The following is a 19,183-nucleotide window of genomic DNA, read 5'->3' as shown; positions in this document are numbered from 1 at the left end:
GAAAGACAGTATATTTCCATGTTAGACTGGGTGGTGCATGTTGATAGGTTAAATGGCTTGGTTCAAAATTGTAAATTGTTCCTTGTGTGTAGCATAGGGCTAGCTAGTGTATGGAGATCGCTTCTTCTTCTTGCGTAAGGCATGCACAGCCTAAAGTTGTAGGACAACTTGTTCTATTTGACTGTGCACACCAGGTTGATTGCATTTGTCGAAACAGGGTGGACCATGTGAGGGTTGTAATCTCCCACCCCATGGAGATCCTTGGTCAGCGTTGACTCGGTAGGCCAAAAGGCCTGCTTCTGCACTCTAACCCCAAATTATATTAAACTAATCTGCTGCATGCTTCCAGGAGTGCTGGCTAACTAAATACACGAAACAACAAACGTGTGAAATGGTTTGGCTTTCCACAATGACACATGTTTTCCCTTTAAAGGATATTTGGCTTTGAGTACAGCAAAGAGTGTGATTCTCACTTCTACTTATCACACTGATCCTTGTAATTATTCTCTATTGAAGTTCTGAGTGAGAATACTGTCCTCGTTTTCATTTTCTCACATGCTATCTAGAGCAACACCACGACCACATCCACTGGTCCAATGTATAAATTTAACACACGACTTAAACCAGCTTGACATCCTTGGCCTTTATAACAAGAGGAGTCGGGTATAGGAGCAAAGAGGTCCTTCTGCAGTTGTACAGGGCCCTAGTGAGACCACATCTGGAGTATTGTGTGCAGTTTTGGTCCCCTAATTTGAGGAAGGGAATTCTTGCTATTGAGGGAGTGCAGCGTAGGTTTACAAGATTAATTCCCGGGATGGCGGGACTGTCATATGCTGAGAGAATGGAGCAGCTGGGCTTGTATACTCTGGAGTTTAGAAGGATGAGAGGGCATCTCATTGAAACATATAAGATTGTTAAGGGTTTGGACACGCTAGAGGCAGGAAACATGTTCCCGATGTTGGGAGAGTCCAGAATCAGGGGCCACAGTTTAAGAATAAGGGGTAAGCCATTTAAAACTGAGACGAGGAAACACTTTTTCCTCACACCGAGTTGTGAGTCTGTGGAATTCTTTGCTTCAGAGGGGGGTGGAGGCCGGTTCTCTGGATACTTTCAAGAGCGAGCTAGATAGAGCTCTTAAAGATAGCGGAGTCAGGGGATATGGGTAGGGCAGGAACGGGGTACTGATTGGGAATGATCAGCCATGATCACACTGGCTCGAAGGGCCAAATGGCCTACTCCTGCACCTATTGTCTATTGTCGCCCCTTCCAAGATAATTCCACCGACCACTTTGAACTGCATTCCTTCAAAGATGGTTTTTCAGTTCTCGCACAAGGCTCACATTTTCATTGAATTGACTGAAAGCATGAAACCAGGCGCTGCCTGACACAGCACTTTAGAAATCCATAGTTTAAGAAAGAACTGCAGATGCTGGAAAAATCGAAGGTAGACATAAATGCTGGAGAAACTCAGCGGGCGAGGCAGCATCTATGGAGCGAAGGAATAGGTGACGTTTCGGGTCGAGACCCTTCTTCTCGAAGGAATAGGCGACGTTTCAGGTCGAGACCCTTCTGGGTCTCGACCTGAAACGTCACCTATCCCTTCACCCCATAGATGCTGCTTCACCCGCTGAGTTTCTTCAGCATTTTTGTCTACCTTGGAAATAAATAGGGTCATTTTCAGTTTGGGAGTCAAACTGATGAGCTTTACAAGGGGCAATAGTCTGGAGATACAGCACGGAAACAGGCCCTTCGGTCCACCCAGTCCTCAGGCATTCACACTAGTTCCATGTCATCTCACTATCTGGTCCCCTCCCTCCACACTAGGAGCTGTTTACATAGGAGAATGAGCCTACAAAACCCGCACGTCTTTGTGATGTGGGAGGAAAGCGGAGCACCCGGACAAAACCCTTGTGGTCATAGGGAGAGCGTGCAAGCCCCACACAGTCAGCACCCGAGGTCAGGATGGAACCCGGGTCTCTGGCGCTGTGAGGCAGCGCCTCTACCAGCTGTGTTGCCCCCCCCCCCGGTATTGAGCTAAACTAAGAGTTTGGTAATAACTTTGATCAACGCCGCACAATTTATGTGACGTTATTGATCTTAATCATTCCCAAGAGCTGATTATATGTTTAACTGTAACTAACTTGGCGATTGCCCTACACACGCTGCATTAGTCAGTTGCTAGGCTCTTTTCTATCTATCCCCGTCCCAAAACACGCACACCCACATATCCCTCGGGTTCATCGCTCTCCAGACCTCTGACGTAGCCTCTGAAATGCTTCCTTAGTTGTGGAACCATCCCGATTCCAGCCCTGGTATCAGCCGGTGTATTCCACACCTCAATGGATGCATCAGCATTTCACTTTTATATATATATATATATATATTTATTTATTTAGAGATACAGCGTGGAAACAGGCCCTTCGGCCCACTGGGTCCGATATTATTATTATTAACATTATCCTAAACAAACTAGGGACAATTTTAACATTTACCAAGCCAATTTACCTACAAACCTGTATGTCTTTGGAGTGTGGGAGGAAACCGAAGATCTCGGAGAAAACCCGTGTCTCTGGCGCTGTAAGGCAGCAACTCTACCGCTGCCCCACTGTGCTGCACAGAATCGCTCCGTGTGTCAACGTCCGAACTCACAACGAGCAGCTTTAGCACCTTCAGACATATTTTAATCATTACAGTGAGAAACTTTCTCCAAAATTTCAGCAGACTTTAAATAAACACGCCTTATGATGTTAACAAACCATTTAAGTGATCGTTTTCATTCTTTCCTGAATATAAGCCCCAAGGGTGCTTTACTCTTTTAAAACGCATTTAACTCAAGCAGAGCAAATTAAATTGGCTTTCATTGGGCCTTTTGGAAAAGCATTGCAAAGAATATCATTGAAGGCTGTATCAGAAGCAATGAGCAATAAAGAAAGAATTTGTGACTACAGACACAATGCTATATTCAACATTTCCTATTCATTTAGAAATAAAACAGATGTGACTGATTCACCATTTAAATACGACTTTCTGAATCAATTTTCTAGCTATGTTTCACTAATCTTAAACATGTTATGAGTGACACATCCCTCGTTTCAAACGGTATGGATGCAATGGAATCTTTTATTGAGAGTGCTTGACAAAGGCCCCAAAGATTGGTTTAAAAAATGCTTAAGACAGCATGTCATGGCCATGGGAAAGACAATTTATTATATTAGCAATTACATGTAATCTTCTGAATTAACACGTTTCCTGGGGGGAATCAATTGTAAACCACAACCCATTTAGAAAAAAAAAAAATTTAAACAAAACTTGTGAAGACAGACATTTATGAATCAAAACCTAAAAGGCAACAAAGTTAACTGTGCAATTTATACGTTACCAGGGAGCACGGTCCAATAGTTGGGGGGGGGGGGGGGGGGGGGGGGGGGACAGGGGGGGGGGGGGGGGGGGGGAGAAGAGACAGAGAAAGAAAAAGAAACCGTGAGAAACAGAGAAAGACAAAAGAGACAGGACAGAGAGAGACAGACACAGAGAGCGAGCCAGATACATATACAGACAGGCACTGACAGAAGGGCGACGTGGGGGAGGGGGGGGGGGGGAAGAAGGGGGGAGAGACATAAAAAATGGTGACCTGTTAACTATGAAGTGAATTAGAAGGGAAAAACAAAAACTACATGCGTTTCAAATACACCATATGAAGTGCACTGATAAAACGGTGACAATCACAGAAAAATTGCAGTCTGGTAATACACAACTAATTGGTCAACATCCTTGAAGAGGAAAGGTGAATCAAAACTTTGCTGCATAGCCTTAATTTGAAATAATTCTGATGGAGGCTTCACATCAGAATTCTCAACTCATCTTTCCTCTCCATTTCTGCTGTCGGGTGTACTGGGTATTCCTTGCATTTCCTGCAGGGGCAGTACAGTTCATATCACAAAAATGTCATACATCCCAAAGTCACAGCACATATTATAGGTTCATTTTGCCATAATCACAATTTTGTCAGACTCTAATCTGGTAAACAAACTGTGGAAAATTAGTTTTTTTTTCTCCCCTCTGTAAGCTGGTGAGGTGACCGAACACAACAAATAGGTATGAAACAACATACAGCAAAGCCACGGGCAAACAGATCAACTGTTCCCAGATGTCACTGATGTTTGAAACTATGCACGTGTTTTTTTTTTTGTTTGTATGAATGATTATAAAAAAGTTAAGGCAAACCATATAAACCTCAATATTTGATTTTTTTTTTCACTTTCAAAAGTTAGTCCACATGTGCTGTCTCAGAAACAGAGGATCAATTATCACCTCAAACAAATGACTCACTACAACTAGCAACAGTCCTTAAATGGTGGGGAACATTTGCAATGGGTCCAATATCATTTTAACTACTGCCATAGTTATCCTTGTTATTTGGTATATATCAATTTTAAGATCCCTTTCGTATCTGTCAGGTCACCTATGAATGTACAGACTACAGCAGAATAACCTAACAATCAAGCATTAAATAACCAAATTCTAATTGAAAACTGAAATACACTCACAAATGACAAAAATGATTTAAGCACCAGCAATTTAAATCTAAACTTCCATCCATTCTTAAATAGTTTCTGGTTTATCCCCCTTTGTTGTACAGCATCAACTTGGTTTAGAATGGATTAGCAGCTTATGCTGAAGCAATACAATTTATTCCCTACATTTAGTAAACTGATGTTTTTTTAAAAAAATGCATTCTTCATTAATGTATCTAATCAATAAAGTAAAGATTAACAGAACAACAATTTGGCATGAAATTTATACCCGACTAGTAAGATTTACTGTAATAAAGTAAGTTTTCTTGTACTGGTGTATATTTTCTAACACAAAAGTCAGTAATATTTTAAATCAGAAAGTATTTGTTACAGCTTTGAGATCAATATCCACAACTAGCACCATCTTAGAACTTTTTTTTTTGATCACTGGTAAGGATTCAGCATGTGGATTTTACAGTACAAGTTCTGTATCGACGCATGCCTTCACAGAAAATCTCCAGCAATCATGTCATTTTTAAAAAATATGTAAATAACAAGTTTTTGTGGAAGAATCAATGTTGAGTTAACGAGCATCTTCACTTTCTGGTGTGGATTTTGTCTGATGTTGAATGACGTACTATTTAATTAAGAGAGTCATTTCTACTACTTAGATGACGATATGGTATGCAATTAGGAAATCGGTTGAAAAAGACACCTTGTGAATCAGACTGATTGCGAAATTTGTTGTTTGCTCAGCCGGACAAGTGCTCCAAAGTATTCCAACAAAATCCAGTCAACGAAATGTCAGAAAGGTGGTTGGGTGGAACTACAACTCATTTGGACCCCTTAGAGATCCTCGTTCTATTCTAAACGATACCCATTGTGATGAATAAGTAGATTTCTATTGTTCCATAATAGAATTACAATTATAAAATGAATAAACTATATTGGATAAATTATATGGATTTAGTCGATTTACTTTTTTTGTGTTGCTTTTTAGTTGTTCATTTGCCCTAAATATCTTGTGGATACCAATTGCTAAAATTCTTAAAGAAATGAATCAAAAAAGAACATTTGATTTTTCCACTCCACTCCAGATGATTTTATTCAGCTTGCATATTAAGGATTATTTTTTCCCTACAGCAATGTCAATTGTCCATGTTTTTCTCCAGATATAGATTACGCCTGAACAGGGGGGCATTTGATATACCTGGCATTGACTCGATAGGTAAAATTTATCCACAGTTAATAGGAAAATTGTAGTGTGAACTTTTCCAGTAATGTTCATAAAGCATGTAAACACAGATGTAACTATATAATACAAGTTCTAAGTTTGTTAAATGATATTTGGTCATGATTTTATGTACAAGAAAGCAAGTTGGAAGTGCTCTAGGCTGGAAGGGCTCAACAAACAGATACATGTACTTAAAAATTCAAGGACTAAAAGCAGTATCTATCAGAGCAGAACGATGTGAGGTTATTCTCTACAGAAATTAAATATGGTTTTGCCTGTACTTAAAACTTGTACTAATACAACATAGAAAAGCCAGAAATAGGGACAACAGATTTATGCTGTCATATCTATAGGGATGTATTTAGAAGGAAATTTGTGATCATTCCATTTGGTAAAATACAATATGAATATTTACTATTACACCTGAGACAAGGAAATATTAAAACTTCCTTTAAAATATTTCATAGGAACAATTCTGTTCATACAGCATCTTTAACAGTTGTACAAATATCTACATGCTGCACACAGAATTAAATAAACAGTATTAAAATGCTGCGTCTTACTTTTCCAGATGCCATGTGCTACTTAAAGCTTTAAACCTAGTGAAGTGCAGCGGCTGCTGGCCCAACCTCTTCTACTTCAGAATCCAAATGAATCTGGAAGTTGCTGCATGGATAAGCATTAGTATAACACCTTCAAGCTTACCAAATAGCCTTCTTTCTAATATATAAACAAGAGTAAGAGAACATCATCGGGATCTGTTAAATTACCAATACTGAAAATTTTAAATTTAAATTTAAACTGCAATGACATGTAAAACTTGTTACCTCAAAAACACACAAAGATTACCAATGCAAATACTGTACCGATACAATCTTTTCTGTATATACACAATAAAAATGTCAGTATATGCAAAAATAATTTTAAAATCGTGCACAATGTATACATTTCTCGTAACATTTCAATTTTCCTTGCAAAGGAAGCAACAGAAATCTTTTTTTTTCAATAATTTTACGATCCTCTCTCTTCTCGCGTCAACATCCCATTACATCTTAAGCCCGGAGAGGGGAATTTTTGTGCAACGATTCCATCTTCGTCAGAGTTCTGCTCCGCTGTAGCTTATGACCCATCTAAGTAGGGAAGCAATGTCTGTGACAACCACTGTAGCCCATGATCATTTTACAGCAATCTGGAGGAAAACAAAAAAATCATCTAAATCCATACTCATGGGAAAGCCTGAGCACATCCCATCTAGCGCTGCCCATCTCGCGTGGCCGATGAGATCGCTGCAGGAGTTTGCCGTAACCAAGTCAACAAACAGACTACCGACACAGGTCTGCCGAGGCGGAATCTCGTTTGGGCTTCTTTTTTTTGCTTGGAAATGATTGTTGATGTGGTTTGTTGACCGAAGTCTGTTTGTTTGATACACTTCCAACTTGGCTGGAGTTCTGTTGTCCTTGGAAGCCTTTGATGGATGAACGGAAAAGTCTTGCTGCATTGAGCTGAAACACAGTCACATCAGAAATAAACTAAATATTATCTCCATCTTGAGCGTAACTTCACATATTGTGCAGTGCAACTATGTACCTCTTGCAGTCAAGTTGCAGCAGTGACCGCAATCTCAAATTGTTTACTAGCCGCGAAAGAACTTTAGACATCTTTCATTTGGAAAAGATATGGCATGAACACAAATTCTCTCTCGCTTGTCTGCCAATTTTGTAGACGTTCCCATTTTTTGTTAATTGGCCATGAAGATCTTAAAACATCTTTAAATTTGTAAAGGATATGGTATGAATGGGAATTCTCTCTCACAAGTCTGTCAGTTCCATAGATGTTCACATTTCTTTTACATGCTGTCAAAATTCCAGGCAGCACTGGGGAAACCTCTTCCACACCCTCTGCAAAGTTGCACCATCCTTCCTATAATTTGGCGACCAGAACTGCATACAATACTCCAAATGCGGCCTAACCAAAGTCTTATAGAGCTGCATCATGACTTTTTGGTTCTTATATACATAAGATCATCATCGTATGATCATGATGTTTTCAAAAGAGAGTTAGATTTAGCTCTTAGGGTTAAAGGCATCAGGGGATCAGGGGGGGGGGGGGGGGGGGGGGGGGGGGGGGGAAGAAGCGGAACAGTGTACTGAATTTGGATACTCAGCCATGATCATAATGAATGGCTGTGCTGGCCTATATTTTTATCTATCAGTGATAGGAGGAGAATAGGCCATTCAGTCCATCAAGTCAACTACGTCGTTCAATCATGGCTGATCTATCACCCCCTACTAACACCATTCTCCTGCCATCTCTCCATAACCTCTGACACCCATACTAATCAAGAATCTATCAATCTCTGCCTTAAATATATCCAGTGACTTGGCCTCCACAGCCTTCTGTGGCAATGAATTCCACAGATTCACCACCCACTGTCTAAAAAAAAATTCCTCATCTCCTTCCTAAAAGAACGCCCTTTAATTCTGAGGCTATGACCTGCATTCAATGCCATGCATATCATTTGCCTTCTTTACCACTATCTATGTGTGTTGTAACTTTCAAGGAGCTATGGACCTGGACCAACTAGCCAGCTTCCATGTTGCAACTTAAATTTCTACTTTGGAAAATGTCCAACAGCTTGAGAAGAATTAAAAGATTATTAAAGCACATGACAAGCTGCTAGGTCAAAAATGTCTCATCCCAAACAACCTAACCCAACGGAAATCTACGAATGCAGTTTTTTCTATTCACTGACTCAAGAAACCAGTGTGGCATGTCAGAACACAGTATAACAAGTATCATGACTTTAAACTGGCTCATGTAAACCTCACCACCGGAAAATACACTGCCAAAGTACATAGCAAAAGAGTATGATCGCCAGAGGAAAAAAAAGTTATTAACATCAGTTTATAAAGGGACCACAAACACTTTTGTTTCCATTTCAATTACGCAATATTAACAATACCCAAAGTATTATTTTTGAAATAATATTGTTAGTTAAAGAAATCCATTCCTTTTGGAAAAAATTAGATTTGTCTTAATTGACAAACCAGAATTATTTGTTAGAATATGGTCGCCATTTATTGATTTTCTAAAAAGAGGTAAATTGGTTCAACACAGATGCTGGACTGAAACCTGAGTTCAGGATTGGATGAATAACTATACCTTATAATCTACGCACCTATCTCCAAAACTGTTATTGCCAATTTTTTTGTTTTTGTTTTTTTCCCCCTTTTTTTGTTTGTTTTTTTCATTAGTTTATAGATCTTTCTATTAGTTTATAGATCTTTATTTTCAGTTCTTTCTCTTAAACAAAATCTATAAAAAGAACAGAAGCTTCTATGAATGTAACTGATAAACAAACCGTGTTGTTATTAAGTGTTTACGCTTCTAATAAAAATATATATTTTTTAAAAATGCAGATAAATAAATAAATAAATAATCCATTCCTTCAAATTTTAAAGATGAGTGCCTTCTTTATGGCAGGAATGTCAAAGTGAGAATTTGGTTGCAAAGCCAATTTTGTCCAAAGTGGTTAGGGCAATCAACAATGAATCGAGCCTTCTTAAGAGTTCCTCTGACCTAGAGCTAATCCAAATACCAATATAAATGATTGCAAACCTGGTCTTTAGTATTGGTGCTTGTTGAATTGCTCGATGGGTTGTGTTGCATTTTCGAACTTGGCAAAGAGGATGATTCTACTGTTGACTCTTGTGGCACTGATCTGTTAGCATTGGACTGGTGGCTGCCAGACTGCTTGGAGGTTTTGCTGGGTGTTCCATCAGAATCCTGCATATACACACAAATATAAATCACATGTAGAATTATGCACAAACACGAGCAAATTAAAAAAAAAAAACTCCTACTGACGTTAATGCTATTTTATTTACCCGAAAATTCCATGAGATAAAAATGGTGCCAATAATTTATTGTAAAGTATGCAGCATCTTATTAATTTAGCAAACCGACTTACCAATAAAACTTGCTTTTGTGAACAAAGCCTAAACCAAAAGTATAGGGCTTGATCCATAAGGCATGCATTTGTGGACAAATGGATTCATTTTCAGATTTTGTCATTAAGAATCCTGCCCAGACTGATAAACTGACCATTCCAAGGTAGAAAGAAATGCTGGAGAAACTCAGCGGGTGAGACAGCATCTATGGAGCGAAGGAATAGGTGACGTTTCGGGTCGAGACCCGAAACGTCACCTATTCCTTCGCTCCATAGATGCTACGTCACCTATTCCTTCGCTCCTTAGATGCTGCCTCACCCACTGAGTTTCTCCAGCATTTTTGTCTATCATTGTGTTACTGAATGATCCGAAATGTCACCTATTCCTTCGCTCCATAGATGCTGCCTCACCCACTGAGTTTCTCCAGCATTTTTCTCTACTTTTGATTTTTTTTCCAGCATCTGCAGTTCTTTCTTAAGTTGAACATTCCAAGCTCACAACAATAATCCAAAAACCCACAACTCAACAAAAAAAGCAATATGGTTGGAAAGATAAAATACAAGGTGGGATTGAGAATGCAGAAACTAACTAGTGTAGCTGTTGGGGAGAAAATCTCCATCTGTCCATATCAAACCTAACCTAGGCATTGTACCCTGGCCACTACCTCTTCTCCCCTCTCCCATAAGGCAAGAGGTACAGAAGATTGAAAACGCACACCTCCAGATTCAGGGACAGTTTCTTCTCAGCTGGTATCAGGCAAGGGAGCGATCCTGAGCTACTACCTACCTCACTGGAGACTCTTGGACGATCTTTAAATCGGACGTTACTGGACTATATCTTGCACTAAAGGTCATTCCTTTTATCCCCCCCATCTGTACACTGTGGGCATTTTGCTCGGAATCATGTATTTCTGCTGACTGGATAGCACACAACAAAAAAGCCTTTCACTGTACCTCGGAAACTCAGGTGACAATAAGCCAAACTAAACTAAACTAAAAATAGACAACAGACTGCAAACTGTTTTACTTGACTCCACATTAATCTTTCAAAGGAATCACTAAATTAATGTGAAATAAGGGTCAGGATAACAGAATTGCATCTTAAACAATTGACACAGCACATTGCACCCAAACCAAATTACAGGCAATTTACTGCATGGAAAATTGTAATGCTGATTCCACCTCTAGTGGAAAAAAAATCGATGCTACTATTTTGTTCGCTTGCAATATTCAAATTAAAAATGATTCCAGGAGTGATTGCGTTTGAATATAATGAGCGTTTGAAGGCACTGGGCTTGTACTCGCTAGAAGGATGAGGCGGGGACCTCACTGAAACTTACCGAATAGTGAAAGGCCAGAATGGAGTGGATGTGGAGAGGATGTTTCCACTGGTGGGAGAGCCTAGGACAAGAGGCCATAGCCTCGGAATAAAAAGGATGTACCTTTAGAAAGGAGATAAGGAGGAATTTCTGTAGCCAGAGGGTGGTGAATCTGTGGAATTCGCTCCCTCAGACCATAATTGAATATTTTTCGGGTAGAGATTGACAGATAAGTACAGGTGTCAGGGATTATGGGGAGAAGGCAGGAGAATGGGGTTAGGAGGGAAAGATAGATCAGCCATGATTGAATGGCAGAATAGAGCTGATGGGCTGAATGGCCTGATTCTGCACGTAGAACTGAAAAAAGGTGATTCCACAATACACGAAGGACACGAGGAATGTCTAAGGCATGAGGATATCTCCACGGGATGGTAGCATATACATTTAACCGTAGCGGATCTAACCGAACATCCAGTTTGTTAACTTACAACATCACTTGAACTGGACAAGGTAGAAGATGCAGAGGATAAGGGGCCAGATGAAGAGTTTGAAGAGTGTTTACTAAGACACGTTTCAGAGGTCCTACTTTTGGGCTGGCTTATTACTGCGCATTCTTCTGAAACATTGTTGTTGCACTTATCCAGTTGTGGGCCGACTAGCAAGGTTACGTCATTGCCTGAAGAAGGAGGAAGAAAAAGTTTGCTTATTGCCATGCCTCTTAATATAATTTTACTTTTTGTAAAGAACTGCAGTTATTCACCAAATATTATTAATTAAACAATGTAGGCTAAACATTCTCAAAACCTGCTAAAACTATCCAGCATGGGGGGAAAATGCAGCAAAGAAAGCCGAGAGGAGATTTGAGTGGCGCAATGCTTTTTTTTTTGACAGTACGGAATACTGACTGGCACCTCTAAAATGTTAAAAAGATTTTCACATTTTTTTAATTTCCATTTTCAAAAATGTGTCGATTTTATACTTATTAATCTTTTAGTTAATTAAATTAGAAGTCGATTTGTCGCAAAATTGTAGCAGAAGGGAGCAGTATTTCACGGAAAAGAATGGTTGATATATGAAGAGGCGTACTGGTACATTATGGTTTATGAAAGCGCTGGATCGAAGTGTCCAAGATCATGACTGATTTATATATAGTAAACATAGGAATGCCACACCCATTACCAAATGACTCAAGGGTCACGGAGGACAGAGATTTAAAGCTCTGCGCAAACATTACAAGGGAAACGCAAGGAAAATCAAACTGCACTTAAGGTCTGAAAGGACAATCAGTGACATCAAATGGAAATTTTGGTTACTTCAAAGAAAAATAATAATTTATGGGGCTATGATGAAAGAATGGGAAAAACAGAATTGATCTTCTAGGAGCTGGCACAAATAGTTGTCAATTCATGAGCTTGCCTTGCTGAAATAACATTATTACCCAATCTGCAGCCACTTTAAGTTTGAGGTTATAAAAAAAAATGTTTTAAATAGATAAATAAAGATCGGCAAAAGGAGGTGCCAGGTGATAGCCACTATCCTCCATCGGGGTGGTGCCCATTTACTGAGGGTCTGGGGCGCCCCTGTTCAGACCTCAGAACTCTGCACACTGGGGGATGAATGAACTAGCACCCATGATAACTGGTGTAATCTGGGCATCAAGACATCAACTCTTAAGAACAGGGCTAACCAGTGCTCTGATAAGCAAAGGGCAGGTACGTGGTCCAGGTGTTTGGAGTTCCAGGTGTGCCATGGCTGGGGATTTGTGTTGAGCTTGAACCCAAAGACTGCACTGGGATGCTGATCTCTATGGACATCTGCAATGTAGCTGCAGAGGCCTCTGCTGGATTGGCAGGAGGCAGCTCAGAGGAGAGGCAAATGGCATCTTCAGTTGTCCACCCATCTGATAACAGTGGTAATATGCAATTGTGGACATGCACATTTAGACTCCCATGATGACATGTCTAAAATGACTGCTACATACCAAACGTTAACACCTTCATACACAACTACCGACTAATATGATTAGAAATAAAACAATGGGGGGGGGGGGGGGGGGGGGGGGGGGGGGGGGGGGGGGGGAGAGAGAGAGGGAAAGTAAGAAGAAAACAACGTTTGGGCGGGAAGGTGGCGCAGCGGTAGAGTTGCTGCCTAACGGCACCAGATACAGTTTCAATCCCGACTGTGGGTGCTGTCTTGAGTTTGTACGTTCTCCCCGTGACCTGCATAGGTTTTCTCCAGGATCTCCGGTTTCCTCCCACACTCAAAACGACATACAGGTGTGTAGGTTAATTGGCTTGGTACAATTATAAATTGTCCCTAGTGTGTGTGTGTGTGTGTGTGTGTGTGTGTGTGTGTGTGTGTGTGTGTGTGTGTGTGTGTGTGTGTACAGTGTGCAGAGCATTTGTGTGGGTATACAGTGATTGTGTGTGTGTGTGCGCGCGCGCGCGCGCAGGAAAGTGTAAGTGTGCGGGGATCGCTGGCCGGCGCGGACTCGGTGGGCTGAAGGGTCTGTTTCTGTGCTGTATCCCTAAACTTAACATACCAAACGTACGTACACACATACAAGTACGTACACGCGTACACACAAAAAGGAAAGGAATGAAAGGACAAAGAAAACAACATTCTATTTAATTTAACTTATCTTCTTGGAAAATTCGTGTGTATAGGAATGATTTACTCAGAAGAAACCTACCGTTTAATGAAGAATCACCACTGTTCTGTGATCCCCAATGCTCCTGTATCCAGGTTCTATAGTCAGCAACTTCCTGGGTGACCCGGAGTATGCGACCCAATATACTGTCAAAATACATTGTGTATTCAGTAGCTGATTCTATATAGCTTACAAGATGAATTATAATGTGTTTTACAGCTAATGTGAAATTGCTTAACAACAACCCCTTACCTCTCAGAATCTTTGTTTGGATAAAACTTTGCAATAGGAGACACTGCATGACTCAGAACAACGTAGGCATAATCAAAGGCTTGCTTTACCTGCATGGCACCGTATGAACTTCTACCAACATCATTCCCTATGGAAAGAAAGAAAAATCATTTAATATTACACGGTAGGCATGCTGAGTTTAGTTTAGTTTAGAGATATAGAGCGGAAACAGGTCCTTCGGCCCACCGAGTCCGTGCCAACCAGCGATCCCCGCACATTAACACCATCCTTCAGTCAAGTATACATTGACAGAAGGGAACCAGTTAATAGACGCCTACTAATTACACACAATAATTGGAAAGAACTACTCCTATTAGAGATAATAACAAAAAAAGCACTCACTCGGCCTCAAAACTACCAGAGTGCACGAGCTTGTTCAGAAATGATAGGAATAATTTCTTGGATTTTACTTCACCGACATTTGAAAGAGTCGCGTTCATCAGTTAGAGCACTACCTGGTAATCATTTCCATTAGCATTTGGTATGAATGGGAAAATATTTAAGTGCGCCACTGCAAAATATGTGACGTTTACAAGGATTAAGATTTGGCTCTCAACCTATAAAAAAAATAGAATGTACCTTGCTGAAGTGGATCTTCAATATACAACATCGACGGCCTGTATCCATCAGTCATGTTTTTTTGTACTTCGTCTTTCGCAACATATGAGCCACCATCATTTATCCGAATACCAGTCTTTAGGTAATTAAAATGCCTTCCATACAGTTCAAAAAATTCAATTAGAAGCACTCCAAGATTCTCATCACAGCTGCAGACATCTCGAGTATGTAACTACAAGCAAATGAATATGGAACAATTTAGACACTATTATTTTTGTGAAATTAAAAAGCACTTTTACTTTTTTTTGTATCAAAAGCCCGAGTCTTTTAGTTATTTACTATAATTGCGAGCTGTAGAGTTAACAAAAAGTTGTACAAGAGTGTAAGGATGAAATGGACAGAAGATTGAAAATATGGTAGGATTTATTCCAATGTATAAAACATGTTACATTAAAGTATCTCTTGACTAGTATCACCAATGGAAAAGAACAAATCATCTTCCAAAAAAAGTCATGGAAAATGTAGTCTCTGCATTGAGGTAAAGCACAAACAAAGGCCAGTTGTTTATCATCTAGCTGGTTTAATGCACAATAATAACACCAAATAATGCAACTTCGCAATAATGTTCACAGGTTAAACTTTACTCAGTTAAAAAAAAACTCAACAATGATAACTTTAGTGGAATAAAATTTTGGAGATGGAGCATATCACACAGCAACTACAGTATTGTGGAGACGCAAGGAACTGCAGAGACTGGTATCCTGACTTAAACAAAAAGTATTTCAGCGGGTCAGGCAGCATGTCTGGAGGACATGGATGGGCAATGTTTCCGGTCAAGAAGGTCAACACAAAATGCTGGAGTAACTCAGCGGGATAGGCAGCATCTCTGGAGAGAAGGAATGGGTGACGTTATGGGTCGAGATCCTTCTTCAGACTCCTTTACCCCTCTCTTTAGCCTGAAAATTCCCGACCCGAAATGTCACCTATCCATATCCTCCAGAAATGCTAGATGACCCACTGAATTACTCAGGCACTTAGTGTGTTTGCTACAGTATTATGTTGTGATCACACAAACAAATCACAATCCAGAAATAAGAGGGGAACAAGAATTACAATACAAGCACTGATACATGAGGAATTGACAGGCATGCAAAACGAATAACAGCAGAGAAAGGGCATCAAATACAAGTGATACAAATACAGGTAATAAATAAGTCGGGTAGTCAAACTTAATGTTTAAGAAAAGTAACAGGAGGAAAATAACGTTTGAGTAATCTTGCCTAATTTGAGGTCACTAGCATTGAACATAAGGGAGCTTTTACCAAATGTTGTTTATTTCAAATTCCAAAGGCTTTATGTAGAGAAAATAACAACATTGAGAGCAAACATAAACTCAAGACATAGGTTCTAAACCAACATGTAGAGGAACCAACGAGAGAGCAGGCTATTCTAGACTGGGTATTGAGTAATGAGGAAGGGTTAGTTAGCAGTCTTGTTGTGCGCCGCCCCTTGGGCAAGAGTGACCATAATATGGTTGAGTTCTTCATTAGGATGGAGAGCGACATAGTTAATTCAGAAACAAGGGTCCTGAACTTAAAGAAAGGTAACTTTGAGGGTATGAGACGTGAATTGGCCAAGATAGACTGGCGATTGATTCTTAATGGGTTGACGGTGGATATGCAATGGAAGGCATTTAAAGACTGCATGGATGAACTACAACAATTGTTCATCCCAGTTTGGCAAAAAAATAAATCAGGGAAGGTAGTGCATCCGTGGATAACAAGGGAAATCAGGGATAGTATCAAAACAAAAGATGAAGCGTACAAATTAGCCAGAAAAAGTAGCCTACCAGAGGACTGGGAGAAATTCAGAGACCAGCAGAGGAGGACAAAGGGCTTAATTAGGAAAGGGAAAATAGATTATGAAAGAAAACTGGCAGGGAACATAAAAACTGACTGCAAAAGCTTTTATAGATATGTGAAGAGAAAAAGATTAGTTAAAACAAATGTAGGTCCCTTGCAGTCAGAAACAGGTGAATTGATCATGGGGAACAAGGACATGGCAGGCCAATTGAATAACTACTTTGGTTCTGTCTTCACTAAGGAAGACATAAATAATCTGCCGGAAATAGCAGGGGTCCGGGGGTGAAATGAGATGGAGGAACTGAGTGAAATCTAGGTTAGCCGGGAAGTGGTGTTAGGTAAATTGAATGGATTAAAGGCCGAAAAATCCCCAGGGCCAGATAGGCTGCATCCCAGAGTACTTAAGGAAATAGCCCCAGAAATAGTGGATGCATTAGTGATAGTTTTTCAAAACTCTTTAGATTCTGGAGTAGTTCCTGAGGATTGGAGGGTAGCTAATGTAACACCACTTTTTAAAAAGGGAGGGAGAGAGAAAACGGGGAATTACAGACCAGTTAGTCTAACGTCGGTAGTGGGGAAACTGCTAGAATCAGTTATTAAAGATGGGATAGCAGCACATTTGGAAAGTGGTGAAATCATTGGACAAAGTCAGCATGGATTTCTGAAAGGTAAATCATGTCTGACGAATCTTATAGAATTTTTCGAGGATGTAACTAGTAGAGTGGATAAGGGAGAACCAGTGGATGTGTTATATCTGGACTTTCAGAAGGCTTTCGACAAGGTCCCACATAAGAGATTAGTATACAAACTTAAAGCACACGGTATTGGGGGTTCAGTATTGATGTGGATAGAGAACTGGTTGGCAGACAGGAAGCAAAGAGTAGGAGTAAACGGGTCACACAATGGCAGGCAGTGACTAGTGGGGTACCGCAAGGCTCAGTTCTGGGACCCCAGCTATTTACGATATATATTAATGATTTGGACGAGGGAATTGAATGCAACATCTCCAAGTTTGCGGATGACACGAAGCTGGGGGGCAGTGTTAGCTGTGAGGATGATGCTAGGAGGCTGCAAGGTGACTTGGATAAGCTGGGTGAGTGGGCAAATGCATGGCAGATGCAGTATAATGTGGATAAATGTGAGGTTATCCACTTTGGTGGCAAAAACAGGAAAGTAGATTATTATCTGAATGGTGGCCGATTAGGAAAGGGGGAGATGCAACGAGACCTGGGTGTCATGGTGCACCAGTCATTAAAAGTAGGCATGCAGGTGCAGCAGGCAGGGAAGAAGGCGAATGGTATGTTAGCATTCATAGCAAAAGGGTTTGAGTATAGGAGCAGGGAGGTTCTACTGCAGTTGTACAGGGTCTTGGTGAGACCACACCTGGAGTATTGCGTACAGATTTGGTCTCCTAATCCGAGGAAAGACATTCTTGCCATAGAGGGAGTACAAAGAAGGTTCACCAGACTGATTCCTGGGATGTCAGGACTTTCATATGAAGAAAGACTGGATAGACTCGGTTTGTACTCGCTAGAATTTAGAAGGTTGAGGGGGGATCTTATAGAAACGTACAAAATTCTTAAGGGGTTGGACAGGCTAGATGCAGAAAGATTGTTCCCGATGTTGGGGAAGTCCAGAACAAGGGGTCACAGTTTAAGGATAAAGGGGAAATCTTTTAGGACCGAGATGAGGAAAACCTTTTTCACACAGAGAGTGGTGAATCTCTGGAATTCTCTGCCGCAGAAGGTAGTTGAGGCCAGTTCATTGGCTCTATTTAAGCGGGAGTTAGATATGGCCCTTGTGGCTAAAGGGATCAGGGGGTATGGAGAGAAGGCAGGAACAGGATACTGAGTTGGATGATCAGCCATGATCATATTGAATGGCGGTGCAGGCTCGAATGGCCTACTCCTGCACCTATTTTCTACGTTTCTATGTTAGTGACTGGTTGGCAGGATGTAATAACTGGTGTTCCTATCGCATTACCAACTTACGCAAAGGAATAGAGAACAACTTAAGTCACACATACGGTATTAAATTAAAAAGTAATGGATGCCGACAAACTAAATAAACATCCAAAATGATGTTAGATGGAACCCAATGAGAGAAATATTCAAGTGATCAATTAGTAATCCAAGAGAGGTAAAATGGTTTTCATTAATGAGAAAGTAAAAACCCGAGAACAAAGGGAGCTGTGTATTCAGGTGCACAAATAATTTAAAGATAGCGTACAGCCTCAACAAGAAAATCAAGACTCATTGGCTTTTATCACAAGGGGAATACAAACATGAGAATGGCATCACGTATACATTCTGGTCAGCCCTCAATTACGACACATTATTCAGTTTTGTGCAACGCACGATAAGCAAAATATATTGACTTTTGAGAAGAGTCTTTGCAACTGAATGATGTCGGGGTCTTAAAGATTAAAATGAATAACATTTATATGAATATGGTTCATATCCTTTTCAGCTTAGGAGAGGTAATCGAATGGAACAGCTTTGAATGATGAAGGAATTGAGAAAAATTGCAAAAAACGGCTTAATTTTTCAAGGAGTTTATAAAAAGCAAAGGGGAACAACTTTAACATTACAGTTAGACCAATGAGTGATGAGTGTAATCAGAGAAAAAAAAACCTGCTCAAACAAAATTTAAAGAACATTTAGAATACTCTTTTCCAATGTTTTTATTTACAGATTCAATGATTTTTGAAAATGTTCAAGAGGTTAGTTAAGGTTATCAATATCATTTTGTTCAAAGGCAAGTTTTGGGTTGGAGACATGAAACTGCAGATGTAGAAATCTCGAGC

At 40.2% G+C, this 19,183-nt stretch overlaps 1 protein-coding gene across 1 annotated transcript in view; it reads right to left on the bottom strand.

Moving 5' to 3' along the window:
• Window positions 1–3,990: 3,990 nt before the first annotated feature.
• The window catches only part of tent4b (terminal nucleotidyltransferase 4B), a 42,212-nt gene continuing 27,019 nt past the window's right edge, over window positions 3,991–19,183 (bottom strand). Inside the window, 6 exon segments of the mRNA XM_055648406.1 lie at window positions 3,991–7,250; window positions 9,367–9,534; window positions 11,505–11,692; window positions 13,709–13,812; window positions 13,919–14,045; window positions 14,537–14,747. Coding sequence (XP_055504381.1) covers window positions 7,071–7,250; window positions 9,367–9,534; window positions 11,505–11,692; window positions 13,709–13,812; window positions 13,919–14,045; window positions 14,537–14,747 — 978 coding nt within the window. The 3' untranslated portion in view covers window positions 3,991–7,070.

Source organism: Leucoraja erinacea, chromosome 17 (assembly GCF_028641065.1).
Source record: "Leucoraja erinacea ecotype New England chromosome 17, Leri_hhj_1, whole genome shotgun sequence".
NCBI classification, from domain to species: domain Eukaryota; kingdom Metazoa; phylum Chordata; class Chondrichthyes; order Rajiformes; family Rajidae; genus Leucoraja; species Leucoraja erinaceus.
This window is presented reverse-complemented; position numbering and strand designations above follow the sequence as displayed.